Source organism: Gobio gobio, assembly GCF_949357685.1.
Source record: "Gobio gobio genome assembly, chromosome: 21".
In the NCBI taxonomy this organism is placed as follows: domain Eukaryota; kingdom Metazoa; phylum Chordata; class Actinopteri; order Cypriniformes; family Gobionidae; genus Gobio; species Gobio gobio.
In genome coordinates, this window is record NC_137117.1 from 25,050,090 (window position 1) to 25,070,745 (window position 20,656).

At 39.3% G+C, this 20,656-nt stretch overlaps 1 protein-coding gene across 6 annotated transcripts in view; it reads right to left on the reverse strand.

Annotated features, from left to right (window-relative positions):
- Positions 1-20,656, reverse strand: part of agrn (agrin) — a 269,547-nt gene that overhangs the window by 62,917 nt on the left and 185,974 nt on the right. For all 6 annotated transcript variants that reach the window (XM_079803366.1, XM_079803365.1, XM_079803369.1 and 3 more), the window contains 2 exons: positions 8,182-8,403; positions 162-362 (listed from right to left, as the gene is read on the reverse strand). In XM_079803366.1, the coding sequence (XP_079659492.1) occupies positions 162-362; positions 8,182-8,403 (423 nt within the window). The remainder of the gene's footprint in view (positions 1-161; positions 363-8,181; positions 8,404-20,656) is intronic.

Genomic DNA, 20,656 nt, shown 5'->3' on the forward strand with positions numbered 1-20,656 from the left:
TCTAAATTTTGTAAATTGACCTTGTTTTAAGGATTTTTTTTTACTGGAACAAACTGGAAGAAAAATACTAGAGAAAATGATTTTTTTGCAGCAAACGCAGACTGATGAGTGAACATGTATGAAGGTGATAGATGAACTGATTGACGTTTCTGTGTACTCACTGCATTCTCCATGGGCCACCACCCTGAGATCCTGCTGCTTAGTGCAGGCTTTCACGTTCAGCTTGCACTCGTTGTCGTATGTTATCCCGTCGCTGCCGCACACGGGCTGCCGTGTTTCCAAACACCCTTTGGGGCACACGCACAGGCCAGTCTGAGCATCGCAGATCGCGCCAAACGAGCAGTTGGTGCAGGATTCATCTGCTGAAAAGGAAGTGTGACGTCAACGGAGAGATTCAGGCTACAGATTCACACCATCGCTCACTGGGATCAGCCTCATCTGCCCGGCCGCCTGTCCGCTTTATTAAAATCTATCTGCAAAGTCTGGGCTGAATCATTCTTCCATCGTACAGATGGGAGCAACACTGCTCTGTTTACACGCAGTCACATTAAAATATCTTATAACACCATCAATTTCAATGGATGTTGAGCCTTCGACACTGTTACAATCCCATTGACATGACATTGTATTTATTTGACTAGACATCAATATTTACTGCCAAAAGCACCCAAACGAAGCCATATATGTATATAAAACATAAAAACTCCTTATGGAAAATTGTGTTCTGAACACATAGAAAAGTTAAAAGGGCAATACATAGAAAAGGGAAAGGGAATTTACCATGTGATATGCATTTTACAATGATTCATATGTATATTGTACATGAATATTATTTTAAATGCATTTTTGGTCGCACCACCTGACATTTTCTGGGTGGTAAAATCAGAAATCTTGTTTAATAATGAATTAATGCTGTCTTAAAAGCTGTAAAACCAATATGAATCATCACTATACATTTTTTTGGACAAAAAAATGCATTTTAAAACTTAAAATTAGTAAAAAAAATATAATTTTTCTTATTTGTCATTGACACTAATACATATAATTATAAATGAATTCTACTGATAAATAAATATGAATTATTTATTTATTTGATACAAAATGTAAAAAACTATTTAATTATAACAAAAATTTTAATGATAATTATATGTATTAAACAATAAGCATAATATAATTCTAAATATCCTGCTTATAAATTTATTTCCATATGTAATTCAAATATTAACCGAAGATAAAACTGTTTTTAATATTATATATTTTTCTATTACACAATTCAAGTACGAGTCAGAGGGCAAGATTAAGGTTTATTTCTTTCTTTTTTTAATTAATTACAGTTAATGTGTTAAATTGACACCCCTAGTTCTAAGATATAGAGCTATGATTTCCGAGAGCTCAATTAATCAGCAAAAAAAAATGTGGTTAAAAACTGGGAGGGAGGAAGCACACGGCCGATGACAATTACACCTGGGGGATTGCATTAGAGCAACTGCTATCACATTCAATTAGTGCTGGGGTAATAACAGCACCTGATTTAGTGTTAATGGAGAGAGGTCCTCATGCATAAATCTCTCGTCTCTTTTCTACCAACCTGTTTATTGCACATTAATAAAGTGACCTCACCTCGGCTCAGAATCTGCGCTCAGTCAACCTCAGGGACCGCGCTCGGCCGACTTATTAAAAGCAGCTGCAGCATGCTGCCTAGTGGCCGCCCGAGAGTGGTTCGTCGTGACAGTCCAATGCAGGCCGATAAATCACATTCTCGTGGCTGCTGGTATTCTCCTTTATCAGCATGTGTGATAAAGGCATTTCTTTATCAGTTGCAACATGTTTCCATGCTTTCATGGCCTCAGCAGTGAGGAGCGCAATAGATACAGCAGTCCGTTAAATATAAACAACGATCCAGCATACAGAGCTGGACCCGAGATACAGGTACAGGCAGAGGCAGAGGCCTTTAAGGCACAGCTTAGCCTTATGGGAAACAAGAAGAGAATCTGTCCATTCAAGCCCAGAAATGAAAGTCCATCATTTACTCACACTCATATCATTCCAAACCTATATGACTTTCTTTCTTATATGAAACACAAAGAAAAGGTTGAGTAATTGTATTGTATACAATTACAATAAATGGGGAATGGAGTTTTCAAGCACAAAAGTATCATTAAAGTATACAAAAGGTTTGTACCTTTTATGTCTTATACAGAGGTGGTCAGAATTATTGGCACCCCTGGTAAATATGATCAAAGATGGCTATAAAAATAAATCTGCATTGTTTATCCTTTTGATCTATCATTCAAAAGATTCACAAAAACCTAACCTTTCATTGAAGTAAAAGAATTGAAAGTCGGGGGTAAATCAAATTATGAAATAAATGCTTTTCTCCAAAACACTTATTAACACAATTATTGTGGCACCCCTAGATTTTTTTTATGAGTAAAATATCTCTGAAGTATATTCCCATTCATATTTACATTTTTTAGCACATCAGGGTGACTAGGAATGTGAAATTGTCTAGCTATGACGTCTTGTTTCACAGGAGTATAAATATGAGGAATTACAAAGGCCAAATTCCCTCAATCACACAGAATATAGTTCTGATGTGCAGCAAAAGATTGTTGAGCTTCACAAAATAGAAAGTGGCTGCTGGAAAATAGCTAAAGCATTGAAAATTCCCATTTCCACCATTAGGGCAATAATTAAGAAGTTCCAATCAACTAAAGATGTTACGAATAGGCCTGGAAGAGGACGCGTGTCTATATTGTTCTAATGCACGGTGAGGAGGAAATTTTGAGTGGACAAAAACTCTCCAAGGATCACAGATGGAGAAATCACAGCGATTAGTTGAGTCTTTAGGTCAGAAAGCCAAAAAATAAAATAAAAATTCAAACAACCCCTACATCACCACATGTTGTTTGGGAGAGATTAAAGGAAAATCCTTCTTGCTCATCCAGAAACAAACTCCAGCATATTCAGTTGTCAGACACGACTGGAAATTCAAATGGGACCTGGATCTGTGGTCAGATGAAACTACAAAAAGAGCTTTTTGGCAGAAAACACACCAGATGTGTTTGGTGCAAATAGGGATAAAAAGTACCCCATGTCCACGGTTAAAAATACTTTTGGATCTTTCATTTTGAGGGCCTATTTTTTTTTGCTGGAGGTCCTAGACATCTTTCAGATACATGGCATGATGGATTCTAGCAAATACCAACAGATAAAAATCAAAACCTGACCACCTCTGCTAGAAATCTTATAATGGGCCATGGTTGGATCTTCCATCAGGACAACGATCCAAAACAAACATCAAAATCAACACACAAATGTGTCACTGAGCACAAATGAAGCTTCTGCCATGACCATCCCAGTTCCCTGACCTGAACCCTATAGAAAATGAGGGGCTGAACTGAAGAGAAGAAGCACCAACATGGATCTGGGAATCTGAAGGATCTGGAGAGATTCTGTATGAAGGAATGGTCTCTGATCTCTTGTCAAGTGTTCTCCAAACTCATCAGGCATTACAGGAGAAGACTCAGAGCTGTTATCTTGGCAAAAAGAGGTTGCAAAAAGCATTTCATAAAAGGGTGCCAATAATTATGGCCAACGTGTTTTGTAGAAAATCATTTATTTCATAATGTGATTTACCCCCACTTTCAATTCTTTTACTTCAATGAAAGGTTAGGTTTTTGCAATTTTTTTGAATGATAGATCAAAAGGATAAACAATGCAGATTTATTTTTACAGCCATCTTACATGATATTTATTTACCAGGGGTGCCAATAATTCTGACCACCCCTGTACAACTCTTCATACAGTAGCTTTGTGTGGGGAAAGGACTGAAATTTTGTTGAGCTGAGATTTAAAAGTTTCATTTTTGGGTGAACTATTCCTCTAAAGGTGAGTGGTAACTGCTCTCTTTTGCCAGGAGAAAGGAAGGAACATTGTTAATGTCAGTTACAGAACAGCACTTTTTGCGAAAAGCTGTAAAAATTCCCTGGCGATTGGTGCTTGAGCAAGGGCACCCGCTCTATTAGTCTGCTCCGTCTCCTCCTAGTTTTTATTTACTGCCCTCTCACTCCTTCCACAGCCTGATGATTTTTCTTCCGCTTCCAGCTCAGTGTCTTGCAGGTAACCTATATTCCCCAACTGTGGCTAGTAACATTTCAATCACCAGTAAAAAGTGCTTATTTGCTGCTGACTCGTTGGCTGCTCTTTCATTTCCTTGCATATAAATATAAACGTATTGGTTCTCGGAGGGGCAAATATCAAATACTCCATTACAACGGCACGCTTCCCTGTGGCTGGCACAACAAGGTCACCCGCCACTCAAACGTGAGGGAAAAAAATCAGAATAATAAACAATGCCCGTCTTATCAGACTGCACCTGAACTATAAAGATAAGGGCATTTATGAGTCGCCCCTCTATGCAGAGTGAAGAAAATTAAATGAAATTTGGCCACGAGCATATAATTCTCCCACTCGTGTGGGTGCATTGCTACCGACAGCGACCCACATACAAGCTTTCACGAACAAATACACACAAACACAGCTGGGGTCTTAGTGAGGCAGAGGCTGTGGTCTGAATGGGCCCGGATAATTAACGGTTATAATAATAGAATTCACTTGTGGTGGAGAGCATGGCTGTGTACACAGAACTAAATGAAACGACGTTTCCTTCCATATGGTTAGCTGTTTGCAGCCGCTCTTTATTGCCCCTTTTCATTGACACCTGCTCCAGTGAGGGGCAGAACCCATCAACGCTGCTGTGATGCAGTAATGGCTGGATTTAAAAAAAAAAATACAATGATTATTTCCAGCTGGAAAAGCATGGCCAAACCTGTTTAAGGTGTTTAAGCTTGTTTATGGAATACCACAGCTGTTTCTAGATGGTCAAAGATGGTCTAAAACGCTAAATCGTTTGACCAACATGATTCTAGGAAGGTCTAAACCAATTTCACCATTGTGTGGTTCAGCTGATCAAAAATCTAGACCCGCTAATAAAACCAACCACCAATATTTTTGCTTTTTATTAAGTTTATTTTTTCAGTTTGATTAAAAAAAACAAAAAAATGCATATTTGTGAAATAATATAACGTTTAAATACAATATTTTATATGCTGTAAATATATGCATTTTTTAAACATTTAAACCATATTTCTGGCTTTATTTTAAAAAGAAAATTATTATCATCTGAAATGTTAAAGCTGCACTATGTAACTTTTCCGTCCGCTAGAGGTCGTCTGTTCAAAACAAAGGCGTAGTTTGATGATGCAACGTTTGAGCGCAGAATCTTGGGAAATGTGGTCTTCACCTCACAGCCGGCGGAAAAGAATCGGGATAGGACTCGGTCAGAAATCATGTTTATGGATGTGAATATTAACGTTACTGTAGAGAAGCAGAGCAGGACCGAGTGTTGTGGAGCTGAGCAAGGCCGCAGGAGCGATTGTTAATAAGAAGAGCGCAACACACGCCTCGCGAGCAGCGGGGCTTTTATTGTGGCATAGTCGCTGGCAGGACTTTTATTATGCCACAGGCGCCGGTGCCATTTCCGCTTTTCCAGTCATGAGTATGAGGTAACGCTAAGGGTGCTCCGATCAGGATTTTTGGAGCCGATCACCGATCACAGGAAGCAGTATCTGCCGATACGATCACCGATACCGATCTATTTGAAGCCTTCTTATTATCATGTAGAATTATTTATAGGGAATTTTACAGACATTCATTCAGGGCCTGAATTTTATTTCGGACAATGGGGGAATCCCCCCCTTAGGTGACTCTTGTCATATAAATTTATATAATTATCTCACCTAAATATTTGATCATGCAGTGAATTTTTGTTTTTAAAGACAAATTTCCAGGTAGGTGTAACATTAGTATTGAGGTAAGAAATCCTAAAGACATTTAATAAGGAATCAAATGTAAATTAACATTGGTCTTCCCTGAATAAATTAAATTAGATTAATCCTTACACTTAAGGTTGCAAAAGTTAGTAATTCAAGAGCAGTGAGTGTCATAAAGGTTCATCAAACAACACAAGACAAAGAGAAACTCAGAGACAGCAGCAGTTTATTCGACTGCTGTCACTTTAAGAGCGAACACGGATACGGTTACATGCAGTTGCACAAACGTTCACTCGCGAGTCACGACGGGGTTTACGTGCATACTCGTCAAGGCAGTAATGTAGTACATACATTTGTGTGAATCTGACCATTTCAGCGCAATTTGTACTCGCAAGCTTTTTGTGAGATGGCCTGTGTGTGTGTGTGTGCGCGCGCTCACGGTCTCTTGCAGAGAACGCGAGTGCTGAGCGGTTTGAACACTGGCAAGACTTAAAAATAAATGAAAATGATAAACTTTAGTGAAGATGCGACACTGCCTCGATTGTGTAAGTGGCAAATCCTGTGTCAACTGTGCAGCTCGATTTTATGCAGATGCGATGCGCTGATGTGAAGCCATTTGAGCATTATGAAAGTGAAAGAGAGAGCGCGCGCACGGGGTGATTCACTCGCGCTGTTTGTGAACTTGCGTCTCACAGAAAGTTTTCAAATGACTTTGTAAGTTATTTAATACAGAAATATGAATTGTACCTCACCTTCAGCATAATAATTATTTTACTCGCGCCGGAAAGAGAATGAGACGGTGTCGCTGCATGTCATGCCCTAGCTCTCACGACAGGCACAGGTTTTTGTGTGTCGTCAGCATGCGATTGGTTCATGAGATCTGCCTTTTTAGAGACCGCCGATCAATCACCCCAAAGCAATTATCGGTCGATAGAGATCGGTTGCCGATCAATCGGAGCACCCCTAGGTAACGTAGCTCTGTTCATCATATTAGATACATCTGTGTGTGTTGAAAATGAAGTTATGACGTTATTCTGTGCGTTCGCACGGCGGCTGCTATGACACTTGTTCACACTGCAGTCAGAGTAAAGCATTTCTGCAAAAATACAACCGGAAACCGAGGGTAACGCAGATATGACGCAATTGACAGGCGACTCCGGTTCATTGGTTAAAGTAGCAATTTTCTCACGATTTATAAATAGTTGGAAACATTTGGGATATTGTAAGTACTCAACTGAACAAAATATATAACACTGGGCTTGTGGTTTTTGGATATTTTACAGAAATTTTTTTACATAGTGCACCCTTTAAAAAAAAAAAATTCTGAATTTTTCTAATTGCTAAGAATTTTTCGAAATTCTAATGCCTTTTTAAAGCTTATTACATGAGTGCATTTTTGAGGATCTCAAAATCATAAAATTACCTTTTATTTTCAGGTTTTCCATGATTGTTGGAAGCCTATTATTATTTTCTATGAGGACACAGAACATCAGGCTTGCGGTTGAAAAACGAATCCATCAAGCTCAAGCATATCTAAAATCCTCTTTTTCAAGAGCTGAATCATCAATTTCAAGATTTCTTCTTGAAAACAGACATGCTTTGCCCCTCCCAAACCTGTTTCTGTGGGTTAAATCTCTGTGGGTAGTTAAGCTGATGTTCCAGAAGTCTGTGAGAAGAGAGATATCACTCTCATATATCATTTACTATCTGGCAACATATAGAGCATGATGGGCGGCGCTGCAATGAAGAGCAACCGTGGCCTGTAGCGATCTCTTCTGAGATGAATCCTACAGCTGCCAAATGACTCCAGGCCTCCATTTCAAACTCTTCACTGGAGGCACAGCTAAAACGCATGTATAAACTGCAACCGCATGACACTTCTTTTAAATGTCGACACAATGGCTCCACCTCATTCTCTCTGAACTTAAGCCGATGGTGAAAAAGACAGGCTTTACAAATGGTTGTAAAAGTTGAGCAGAAAAAGTCCACTCAATATTCCCCTCCCAAGCGAACGCACAAAGACAGCCATCGAAAATGATTTACAAGCCTTTTGTGAAGAACACACACAAACATGCGTTTGTTTGGAGGGCGAGCAGGCCTCTCTGCAGACTTATCTGGAGCGCGCTTACAAAAGCCAGACAAAAAACCCATGACTCATGCAAACAATTACTGTGAAGGATGCTGCCCTCTTTAATTCTAACTTAAGTGCATCGTTTCAAAAAAAGGTTGCGGAGGAGGAAAATTACAGTCCTCTCTTGAAATATCAGTGGAGTGCTTAAGTGCAGGGGACAGACGAGGATGAAAGGCATTGAGGGAGTGAGTGGCATCAATGTGTGTGTGGACTCACCACATGGTCCTTTGTGCTGCATCTGTATCTGTTTCTGAAGGGCGCATCCCATGGCCTTCATTTGACATGAGTTGCTGTAAGTGTGCCCATCACTGCCGCAAACAGGGTCTTGGTTCTGCGAACACGCATCTGAGCATTCGCACACAGGCTCGCTGTTCTTCACCACACACACGGCTCCAAACTCACAGGTCTTCTTCAGGCAGGGGCTCTCCAGGTTAAGATCTGCCCCAAAAAGAAAAGAAACATGTTACCATTCAACTTAGAGGAAGAAGGGAAAAACAAGGAGGAGGGGGAAAGAGTAAAAGTAGCCAACTCCACTTGATCTGGATTCTGCACACACTCCGTTTGACTATTTAGAGTGACAACCGGATCCTGTCAGCATCAGTTTTCTCATTTATACCCATGAGACACCAAAATGTTGCTATGATTATATATATCAAACAAATTCGTATATGAAACATTTCAGAATGCAGAGTGCCTCTAGTTTTCAATTCACACACGATACATAACATTTCAATGAGGATTTCACACCCATAACCACTGCAGTGTGTATGCGACATGATTCCCCGATTGCACCTAAAGGCCAATTCACACCGCACAGACAAACGCCAACAAACAAGTTAACCCCTGTCGGCGTCTGTTGCCGTTGGTCGGAGTTTGTTTTCACCCGACTGACCATGTTCAATCTGCGTTTGTTGGGTCATGGAATGTCTGAGCAGTGTGGTATGATTTTCTAACAAACGACAACAAACTCTGACGTAATCTGACCTGGACATGAACCGTTGCCATGACGATGAGGCAAGTCCCTTGGAAAGACTGTGTGTAGTTGTTGGGCATGCTTAGTAAATTATCCTTGCTGTGAAAATGGCGGGTTTCTGGGCAAATCAAAAGACGATTCTAGAGAAAGAGCAAGAAGATATTCGCAAAAGCACACTGGACAAAGTTTGAGCAGTAAGTTTTGTGTTAGAGTAAAGGAAATCCACCTGCGAGCGGAGTGATTCGTTACATGGATGCACTCGTGTTACAATAATGCGCTCTCGACATTTAACGCCATAGAAACAGCCTCAAATGAACTATAAAGAGTCGTGTCTGAAACTGCAATCTTTTATTTTTATTGGTTAAAATGAATGGAGAATATCTCGTGCTTTTCCGTGGGTGTTCGAGTTTGCCTGTGTCTGTTGTGGCATTGTGAACATGACAGTTATTTTTCATAAAATGATATATCCAACGGCCAACTTGTTTGTTGATGTTTCTTGGCGTTTGTCTGTGCAGTGTGAATTGGCCTTAAAGGGTTCGTTCACCCAAAATTGAAAATCCTGTCATTAATTACTCGTCCTCCGTTCCAAACCAGTAAGACCTTCGTTCATCTTCGGAACACAAATTAAGATTTTTTGATGAAATCTGAGAGCTCTCCGACCCCTCCATAGACAGCAATTTAATTAACACTTTCAAGGCCCAGAAAGGTAGGAAAGACATCATTAAACATTCAACCTTAATGTTATAAGCGACGAGGATACTGAAATAATGACTTTATTTACCAAAAATAATGACTTTATTCAACAATCTTTTCTCATTTGTGCCAGTCTCCTACGCCATTGATGTAGTAGATACAGTGCAGCGCTTTTGAATCGCTACATTGGAATGCCAACTTACCATTGGTCGGCGTGGTTCATGTGAGCACCACGACACATGTGTGTGATGCTGACGCAGGAGCTAGCCAATGGCTGCCGTAAAACTCTGAAGCGCTGCACAGTTTACACTAAGTCAATAGCACAGGAGACTGGCACAGATGAGAACTGATTGTTAAATGAAGTTATTATCTTTGTATTCTCGTCGCTTCATAAAATTAAGGTTGAACCACTGTAGTCACATGGACTATTTTAATGATGTCTTTACTACCTATCTGGACATTGCAAGTGTTAATTAAATTGCTGTCTATGGAGGGGTCAGAGAGCTCATGGATTTCATCAAAAATATCTTAATTTGTGTTCGGAAGATGAACAAAGAACTTACAGGTTTGGAACGACATGAGGGTGAGGAATTAATGACAGAATTTTCAATTCTGGGTGAACTATCCCTTTAAGAGACCACCAGATATTGCCATGATTATCTCTATATCAAACATTGCAGGATCCGGTGTGACTCGAGTATACCGTTCACACACGGTACAATAGCTTAATTGATTTTCTCCTGAATTTAAATCTTGTTTCAGAAACTAAAATAAATACAATTCTACCAATAATGCCTACCAATAAAGAAAATGTTCTACGAACCGCTTGCTAAACAGAAACATATTCTACACGGTGCAGCTGTAAACATGCAGCCTATTAGAGCATCCAATAAGAAAACTAACAACTCGCATCTCATTTCATGCATCACTAACCAAGCCTCCCTCAACAACGGACAGATTTTTTTTTTTTTAAACAGACAGACAAGTAAAACAGAAAGCATCATCCTAGAAAAGGGAGCGCTCTAGTAAATAATTCAGTGCACTGGGCTACAGCACAGATATGAAATATGAACATGAAAGAGAGTAGCTGGGACTCTCAGCGGTGCCACAGTAGTTCCACAGTAAGTTCATTAACTGCTGCAGTTAGCAGACAGAGGGCCAAGGGACAGTGGGACTGAGCACAAGCCCTGCTTTCTGACGGGAAAGAGAACAAGGAGAATGAGAAAGAAGAAGTGGGTCAGCAGTGAACCAGCACAGCTCACCATCCTCTAGAGGAGAACCTTTCGTCACCAAATAAGGCCTCATTTCGCCCAATCAGGAGGAAGTTTTATGAAAACAGGTAAAAAAATATGCTCAGAGAGGATGGAGGAGGTTTCTGGGGGAGTTTCTGTAAAAAGGAATTACCCTCATTTCATTCCAAGTGTGTGATGTTCTTTCTCCTGCAGAAAATAAAAGGAGATGTTAAGCAGAATGTTCGCACTGCTCTTTTCCACACAATGGAGTTTGACAGCTTATATTGTATGGAAAAGAACAATGTGAAGATCCTGCCTACAATCATTTTTGAGTGTGTTCTACATGAAGCCATACAGATTTGGCATGACCTGAGGGTGAGTAAATTTTGCACAATACATTTTTTATTTTTATTTTTTATAAACAATGTGTTGCACATTTGTATGCTTGAGTTTCATAGTGGAGAGTTGAGAAAGGCTAGAGTAAACGTGATGTGTTTGTACTTTTACACTAAGATTAAAGACATGTCAAAATAAAGGGCAGCCCTTCAGGCTCACTCAGTATTGTGTGAGTGGTAAAATGACAGGGTGACGGCAAATGTTTGCAGGTGCATTCTGGTCAGTGAATGTGAGTGTGTGTGTGTAGAAGATTAAATGTTTTTGTCTTGTTTTGGCTTTCACCGCAGTAATTTATTCCTGGATTAGATGCTATCGTTCCTAAATAATATTATATATTTAATATCGCACACAAACAGCTATCATAACGCCTTCAGATAAATCAAATATGTCCCTCTCCATAAAAATTATAATTTTCCAATATGATAGGAACAAAATATGGACAAAATTAATGTCATTTTGAGCATCTACAAGGGAGAAGCGAAACGCTCTGTTCCAAAACAGTGAGTTGCTTACAGAGGCAGCATTTTCAAGCATGCTAGTTAAGGCGTTTAGTTACGTTTATTTTGGGGGTGTGTAGGGGGTTAGATTGTGCGGGATTTAGATTTGTCTGATTTTTCTCAAGCTCCAGGTTTGCAGTAGGGCTGCAAAAAAAAAAAAAAAGTATATCAATATGACTATTATAATAACAGCAATAATGTTATTGTTATATAATGATGATCAATAATAATAATAATACTAATAATATAATTGTATTACTAAATACAAATCTTAAAACAAAAGAATAATTAGGGGCCAAGCACCGAAGGTGCGAAGGCACCTATTGAAACCGTTCCCGTTCTTATTATTATTATTCATCTTCTTCTTCTTCTTCTTCTTCTTCTTCTTCTTCCGCCACGAAGTCTATGGCAGCCCATAGAACCGTATGGTAAAAAGTTGTGAAATTTGGCACACTAATAGAGGACAGTCTGACATGTCACCGTAGCAAATTTGGAGTCTCAAACTCAATCCCTCTAGCGCCACCATCAGTCCAAAATTTGACTCATGTTTATGCTAAGAACTTTTGAACCATAAGGGCTAGAAACAAAATTATTTTTTCCTCTGATTCCTTGGCTCAAGACGATTCCATTGCACCCTATGACGTCATTTTCCGTCATAAAAATTTTCCCGCCATTTTGAATTTTCCGAAAAACCTACTTTTACGAACTCGTCCTAGACGGTTCATCCGATTTGCACGAAAATTGAACCAGATCATCTTCAGACCATGCTGACAAAAAATCTTGCAAATCAAGTTGATTCGTCAAATCATTTGCGATAAACGCGCAAACAAATTTTACGTAGCGGTTGCAAAAACACTCTTAAGGCAATATCTCCGCAACGCTTTATCGTATTCAAACCAAACTTGGTACATGTCATCACAAGCATGACTTGAGGCAACATACAGCGTTTCGGCGCAGTGCCACCTACTGGTCCGGAGATACGAAAAATTGCAATTTTTACTTATAACTTCTGAACTGTTTGTCCAAAAATCATAAAAGTGGTCTCGTTACATTCAGGACGGCATGCCGAGTCGTCTGATATTCAATTTTACCATATCGGCCATTTTGGCTGTCGGCCATTTTGAATTTTGTCAAAAAATGCTATATTTTACAAATGCATTAGTATATTGTTACTAAACTCGGTATGTGACTTCCTTGCTATGCCCTGAAGGTACTCAAAAAGTTTTAGGGCAGTGCCACCTTGTGGTCAAAAGATATAACAAACTTGACAAAAATGCTAATAACTTTTGATTAAATTAGCCTAGTATATTGAAACTGGTCATAATAGAGTCATTGGCTCATGCCGATTCAATTGCAACCTATGATGTCATTTTCGGTCATGATAATTTCCCCGCCATTTTTAATTTTCCAAAAAACCTACTTTTACGAACTCGTCCTAGACGGTTTGTCCGATTTGCACGAAAATTGAACCAGATCATATTCAGACCATGCTGACAAAAAATCTTGCAAATCAAGTTGATTTGTCAAATCGTTTTCGATAAACGCGCACACAAATTTTGCGTAGCGGTTGCAAAAACACTCATAAGCCTATATCTCCACAACGCTTTATCGTATTCAAACCAATCTTGGTATATGTCATCACAAGCATGACCTGAAGCAACATGCAGCGTTTCGGCGCAGCGCCACCTACTGGTCCGGAGATACAAAAAATGGCTATTTTTGCTTATAACTTTTGAACTGTTTGTCCAAAAATCATGTCTTCCGCACCATGCTTTGAAGGTACTCAAAACGTTTTGGGGCAGTGCCACCTTGTGGTCAGAGGTTATAACAAAATTTACAAACATGCTAATAACTTTTGATTAAATTAGCCTAGTTTAATGAAACTGGTCATAATACAGTCATTGGCTCATGCCGAGAACAGAGATACTAATTTTTCCATATTTGGTCAAACATCCTGTCCTCAATGTTCTTATTTGATCAAAACCTACTTTTTCAAACTCATCCTAGACCACAATTTCCACCAAAATCGAATCGTATCATCTTCAGACTGTGTCAACAAAAAGTTAGGGATTTTGCATCAATAGATGAAACCGTTTTTGTAAACCGCAGCGACGAAGTTGAGCCATTATGCCAAAATTACTCTTGAGGCTGTATCTCTGCAATGCTTTGACATATTGGCATCAAACTTTGCATGTGTCATTGTTCCGTTATTCTGACCACACCACATCAATTTCGTATCTGTGCCACCTATTGGTCAAAAGTGATAAACCATTAACTTATATTATCAGTGACTCTATATATGATATTTCAGCCATTTTGCCTAATCTTCTTAAACTGTATAATTGTTAATTGTTGCAGTTGGTCTGACACTCTCAGACTACAATGCATTTTCAGCCTTTTGCTTAAAATCATCTTAAAACGTGATTAATTGCTCATTGCTCCAGTTGATCTGACACTGCCAGCCATTTTGGCATGTCTTGTCTTCTTCTTTGCGCTTGGCCCCGGTATTGCTGCTTGCAGCTATATTTAATATTGTAATACTTCTCTGTAAAATGACAATGCCAATATTTATGGTCTATATTTCTTCATTTAAATGTTAAACCCTCAAGTTTTTTTTTGAAGGAAAATAGCAGGGAACTTCTCTTTTATGGACAACAGCTGGTTCATAAGCACTTCTCATTACAAGTTTAGGACGATGTTGCGCTTCCAAATTCACGTTGTCAGATGCGAAAGTTGTTCCAAAAGACAACTTGACTATGCTACCTTGTAAGGCACCTAGTTTCAGTCAAATTCAAAAGAAGTCAATCCTAGAATGCATTGCAACGAGCTCCATAAAAACTAAATTCAAGATTGCGGTTCATCCGGGAGAGATTTTGATAAACGTACATTTCATTCAATATTGAAAAACATCAATAAAAAGATTTAAATCTACTATTTTGCTCAATATTTATGAGTTCTAAGCATTTTACGCTTGGAGTATTCGTGTTAGCTTAGCAGCATGCCAACATTAAACCCTACTGAAATTGTTGTGTGTTGTGATGCACAGAGTGTTCTAAACCGGTTACTAACGAGATTCCATGGTGGTTAAGATGATGTCTCAGCAGGCAGCTGACCAGACAGAAGGCAGCTCACTAGGTTTAGCACTAGCAAACAGTGTGCCTTAAATGTTACTAGCAGGAGTGAGACACCCAAACAGCCTTGAGGCTTTAGTGAACTGCAAGAGGCTGGGTGTGTGTGTGTGAGGGGGGGGGGGGGTTAAAATGTGATTTTAACGTACCCCTTCTCTAACCTTTTCCTGGCGCCCACCTATAATCCCATCGCATATCTGAAGGCAGCAAGCAGGGAGAAGCGCATATCAAACACACATGAAGCACAGCATGCATCAAAAGACCATGATTAGTACTCCAAAAGCAGGTTTTTCATGACAGAAATCAAGCGGTACCGCACACACACACCTCTTTTAAACCCACACATGTACCCACTGTAACTGCTCGGTCGAGCAAATGAAAATAAAAACAGAAGTGGAAAGTAAGCAGGCTACGTTCCTGACCACTGTATTCATGTGCCAATCTAAAAGTGTCCTGTCCTCTAAGAGAACGTTTCCAGCTCTTGATTTCTCTGCTGAGAACGAAAGCTTAAAATAAGGCTTGAACTGGCACGTAACTGTGTAAACAGTGGATCGGTGCCTAATTTCGCAGGCCTTAAAAGCGGGCTTTTCCTCCAGATTTCTTCTCTCAGCGCCTCTCCATCTGTGCCTTCTAAGCGGCCGGCTGGAGGACGACGAGATCAGGCCTATCAGTAAAGCCCCCATGGCCTTCAAAATGCTTCAATGACCTGTTTCCCAAGGCACGGATCCTAAAACCCGAACCGCAGACTTCGATAATGCTTTGTCCCAAGCCACCCTTTGTTTCCTTACAAAGATGAAAGAATCGCTCCCCCTGAAAGAAAAAAAAAAGAATACGAAAAAGATGATATGAAAAGGAAAGTTCGCTCGTTCAGCTCCTCATTTTCAGTTTTTCGTCTCTAGGGGATGGGAAAAAAATCTTGCAGATTTAATAAGTCAAGGAAGAGAAAGTTCTCTGAGAAATAATAGTACATGCAGCCACGATTACATACTTGGTTTAAAAAAAAAAAGAAAGAAAAAAAAAAAACCTTGACTTTGGTTATTGAGATGGCTTGCATATTCTCTCAGTAAAAAATGAGCCCTTTTCGGAGCCTTTTTGAAATAGTGGGCTGCCATCCCCGAGGCCTGTGCTGCAGTGCCAGTCTTCAAGGACTCCAGCTGTAAGCTGGATGACAGCCATATGCTTCGACGGGACAGCCACGGGGACGCAATGCACATAGAAACGGGTGCATTTGAAGTTTTTTTCAGAGGTTAACGCATGTAAAAGAAAGGAAAGCTGCGTAAGTGAAAAGAAAGCGATGCTGAAAAGTGGCGAAGTACGTTAATTAGGGGCCTGCGCGAGAGTGTGTGTGGAAAAACGGGTTTAATAATGAGAAGGTGTGAAGAAATAGCGGGACTCGGAAGAGCTGAGTAATTGGCGTGATCAGGTCTGAGAATCTCCACACACCTCCGACCCTGGCGGTTCTGTGAAGTGTTATATAATGTGTGAGGCCCCGCCTCCTGCTCTACATCCACACTGCAATTTTGTATTATATTATACATTGGTTCTCGTATCGTTTAATTACTATTGCCACTGAAACATGATGTTAAGAGCTATTAGCACAGGCAGAGTATGAGGCTTCTCCTCTTGTGACAGCTTCCCTTCATGCTTTATCCTGACACGTCGCCCACCCAAAGGACACACCTACTCACAATCTCGCAATCCGTTACATGCTATTTAAAGAGCAGGTCTCTTGAGCCTAAGTAGATTTCTTTAACTTGGTTTGCATTGCTGTCAGAGCACAGACAGTCATCCAACACGCAGTTTAGGGGGGTTGGTAAGCTTAGTTAGTGAGTTTAGCACGGTGTGAGCGCAGAGAATTATTCCTACGATCTGCTGTATGCATGCTCATGCATATGGAGATCTCCATCCCTCGTATTGGGATTACAGGGTGTGCGAGAATCGTGATACAAACGGTCGCTCGAGCTTCTCCTACATCTCTCCCCTCCCTCGCATTCCTGCCAATATGAGAGGAGTTTGTGAGTTTCGGCAAGCTTTGCGTGTCTCACTTCTTGTGAGTCTGCATATCAGAGCAATGACTTCCCCCGCCACTTCCCCCTCGGTTGAGTCTTTCTCTCTTTCGCTCCCTACCTTCCCTTTCAGCTTGAGGGGAAACATTTATAAGTGTGTAGGAGAAGGTGCAAGGAAAATGGAGAGAAGAAAATATTAGCATGACACAAGCAGAAATCCCCCTAGAGGCCGTGTTTGGTTTCTGAAGGAGTACTTATCACCAAACAATGGCTTCAAGGGCGTAGAAACTTTCTTTCTCTCTGCGCATTAAGAATTTAACCGAGGAACTAATTCTGTTGCCCTCCCCGCACCACAAGGGAGGAAACGGATGAGGTGAGACACCGTGAAACTGGACAAGAAAGAAGAGCAGAAGAGAGAGAGAGCAAGAAACAAAGATAGAGAAGGGAGGGCAAAATAAACCACATAAACAACATAAGCTCGCTATCTCATATTGGACACATTGAAAACAGACAGGGATGGAGAAATTCAGATTTTATAGGAATTGGCTTTCAATTTATGAGTGTGGATTTGAATTGAATCACAAATGATTTTGAACTGAAATTTGAATTGGAATGACAGGAAGTGAAATTTACTTGCAATTCAAAGGAATTCAACAAACAAATTATCATTCATTTTCACTATAATAGCTAATAATTTACAAATTTATGAACATATGGATTATATTTCTTTATATTATATTTATAAAGTATTTATAACTGCAAATAATTGATTAGATTAGATTCATATTATATAATATTTATAAATATAGAAAACTAAATCTGGGTAAATTAGGGAATTATTGGAAATTGAGGTGTTCCTCCACCATGGCCCATAGAATTAGACAATTTAACATTAAAATAAAAACAAAAAATGCAACAATATTTAATACAATTTTAATTAAAAATATATATTACTTAAAAAAAAAATATATATATTATGTGTATTATATAATATTTTATTAATTTATTATATAGCTTATTTATTTAAAAAAAATTATAAAATGTGTATTTATTTATTTATTTATTTAAAGCGTAATAACATGTTTGTGTGTGTATATATACTGTATATATGTATGTATGTATGTATTTATATATATACTGTATATATGTATGTATGTATGTATGTATATATATATATATATAGTTATAATAATGGTAAATGCCATTTTACAATGTATAAATGTATATATAATACATTATAATATAATAATTCTTAATAAAAAAAATAAAAATAAGAAAAGCTAACGGTACTCATTTAAATTCAAACTATGTATGCACCCAGTTTGCTACCTCAATTCAAATTCAGGAATTGAACTGGAATTTTGAAGTCATTCATAATTCAGTTCTGAATGGTACATGTGGCTGAAATCTGAGCGCAGAGCAAGAGAGATCCATGGATCCATTCAGCAGAAGGGCGTCACACAGGCAGACGTTAAGAAAAGCACATAGCTCTCAGAACAGAGAAGAAAGAGACGCAGAGGAGGATGAGGCAATGGGGAAAACAAGGGGGAAGGCAGACATGCATTACAGAAGGATGCTCTACAAAGAGCCTCCTAACAAACACACACATAACAGAAACCGACGAGGGCTTTCCAACTTACAACAGTGACCCAGATACAACCCTTCCTCACACAGCGAGGTGCAAAGGTTCATGCTAATTATAATCACACTACCCTCTCTCTTCAATCTACTCATCTAAATGGACTCATTACACACATCTCACTAGGCCCTCCAAAGTTCAATGGGTGCTTAACTTGTTATTGTTTTTTTCCTGCGAAAATTAAAAAAAAAGAAAGTTTGTGCCGTTTTCAGCAAGAGATGCTAATCAAATAAATATGCAAATGATAAATATTAATCAGAGTGCATTGTCACCTGGGGCGTCGATTCCCAGGCACCTCTTTTCACGGAGCTCTTGCTCGATGACATTGTCAGTAAGTCTGAGCCCATTGTTAGTCTTTATGAGTTACTGCCATGGGAACAGAGAGACAGACAGGGAGAGACAGAAAGCTGAGGGTCTGTTCACTTCACACAAGCTATGAAACATCCGCCGGACTATAATGACAGCTGTGTATTTAGGTCAGCTTCATTTGCAGGATCCATCTTGCTCTGCCTAGAGAAACAGGCTGTTTCTTTCCTTATCATTAGGAGTCCATTACGGCCGCCACACCCACTGAGTTATGGAGTTCTGAAATTACATTGGATGGAGCTGAGCCATGATAATGCACAAAGATCATCATTCAAGGTCTCATAGACTTCAGTCAGAGCAGACACTGTATTTAATTTGATGAGGCTGTGAGGAACGGAAATAGCCTGGTAAATATATCGTGCTGCTATGTACCTGCTATCTATCTATCTATCTATCTATCTATCTATCTATCTATCTATCTATCTATCTATCTATCTATCTATCTATCTATCTATCTATCTATCTATCTATCTATCTATCTATCTATCTATCTATCTATCTATCTATCTATCTATCTATCTATCTATCTATCTATCTATCTATCTATCTATCTATCCATCTATCCATCTATCCATCTATCTATCCATCCATCCATCCATCCATCCATCCAAAGACTGGGCAATATAGGCAAAATAATAAATGAATAAATCTTGCTATTTGCGTATTATGATTTTTTCCAGTCATTGATTTGATGACTGGAAAACGTTGCAAATTCAAAACGTTTCATGCAGCAAGTAAATGAATGATTTTAAAAGTAATTTAGCTAAAGTAAACGCAAAGCATAACGATATTTAATCACTCTCATTGATGTACCAATACAACAATATATTTTTTTGCATGAAAAATGCCATATGGAGACCTTTAGTCGTCTAATGACATGCACTACATGAACTTAATGACAAAATAAAAAGCGCATTCATCACACCGTTGCTCTATTATACATTGGCAGCAAACACCCTGCAAACATATTATGAATATTCAATATAATCGTCCATCCCTATCTGGTATCTCTTTCATTCTGTCACTCCTCGAATCATTTTGACACAGGTGTTGTGCTGCCTCGCACATCCAAACAACAGAATGTAAAAACCCACACTGACATTAATAGGACCTAAACTCTGTATATACCACGTTTTGATGCTCCATCAACAGAATGCAGATAGACTGAGGAAACAGACTGTTCTTGTGTATCTTCAGTCCTTTGTACTAAATCCTTCTACTTTCAGTGTTTTCTGTTTTCCTTATGAACTGCGGTCTCTTGTTGACCTTTCTCAGCACTACACATTTCTTTGATTTTTGGAGCGAATCGTGTCTCTTGACGAGCGCTGCTGACACAGTGACCCAGCTCTGCTTGTCTGCAAAGACAACGGGAAGCAGATGAAACCATGTCAGACACAGGAAAAAGTACTGACATGCTCAGCAATTGAAACGACTCATGTACACACAGAGCGTCTCTGCTATTGATTAGCGTATGAAAAGAGGTCCATTTAGACGTTTCCCACTGTGGGAAAGGTGAGCTTCACGCCTGAGTGTCTTCTAAAGGACCACAATGCGCTTTAGTAAAACGTAGACTTCACTCGGGTCCTGTCAATGTGAAGGAGGTCTATAATACCTGGAGGAAGCTAGCTGTTAGCATTCCAATCCATGCGACTATCTTGACAACATATACCAGAGCTTACGGGAACATGCTAACCAGCAAAACCCGGTCTGTATGTATAAATACAAAAAGAGAGGGAATTTAACTAAGAGTGTGAGAGAGGA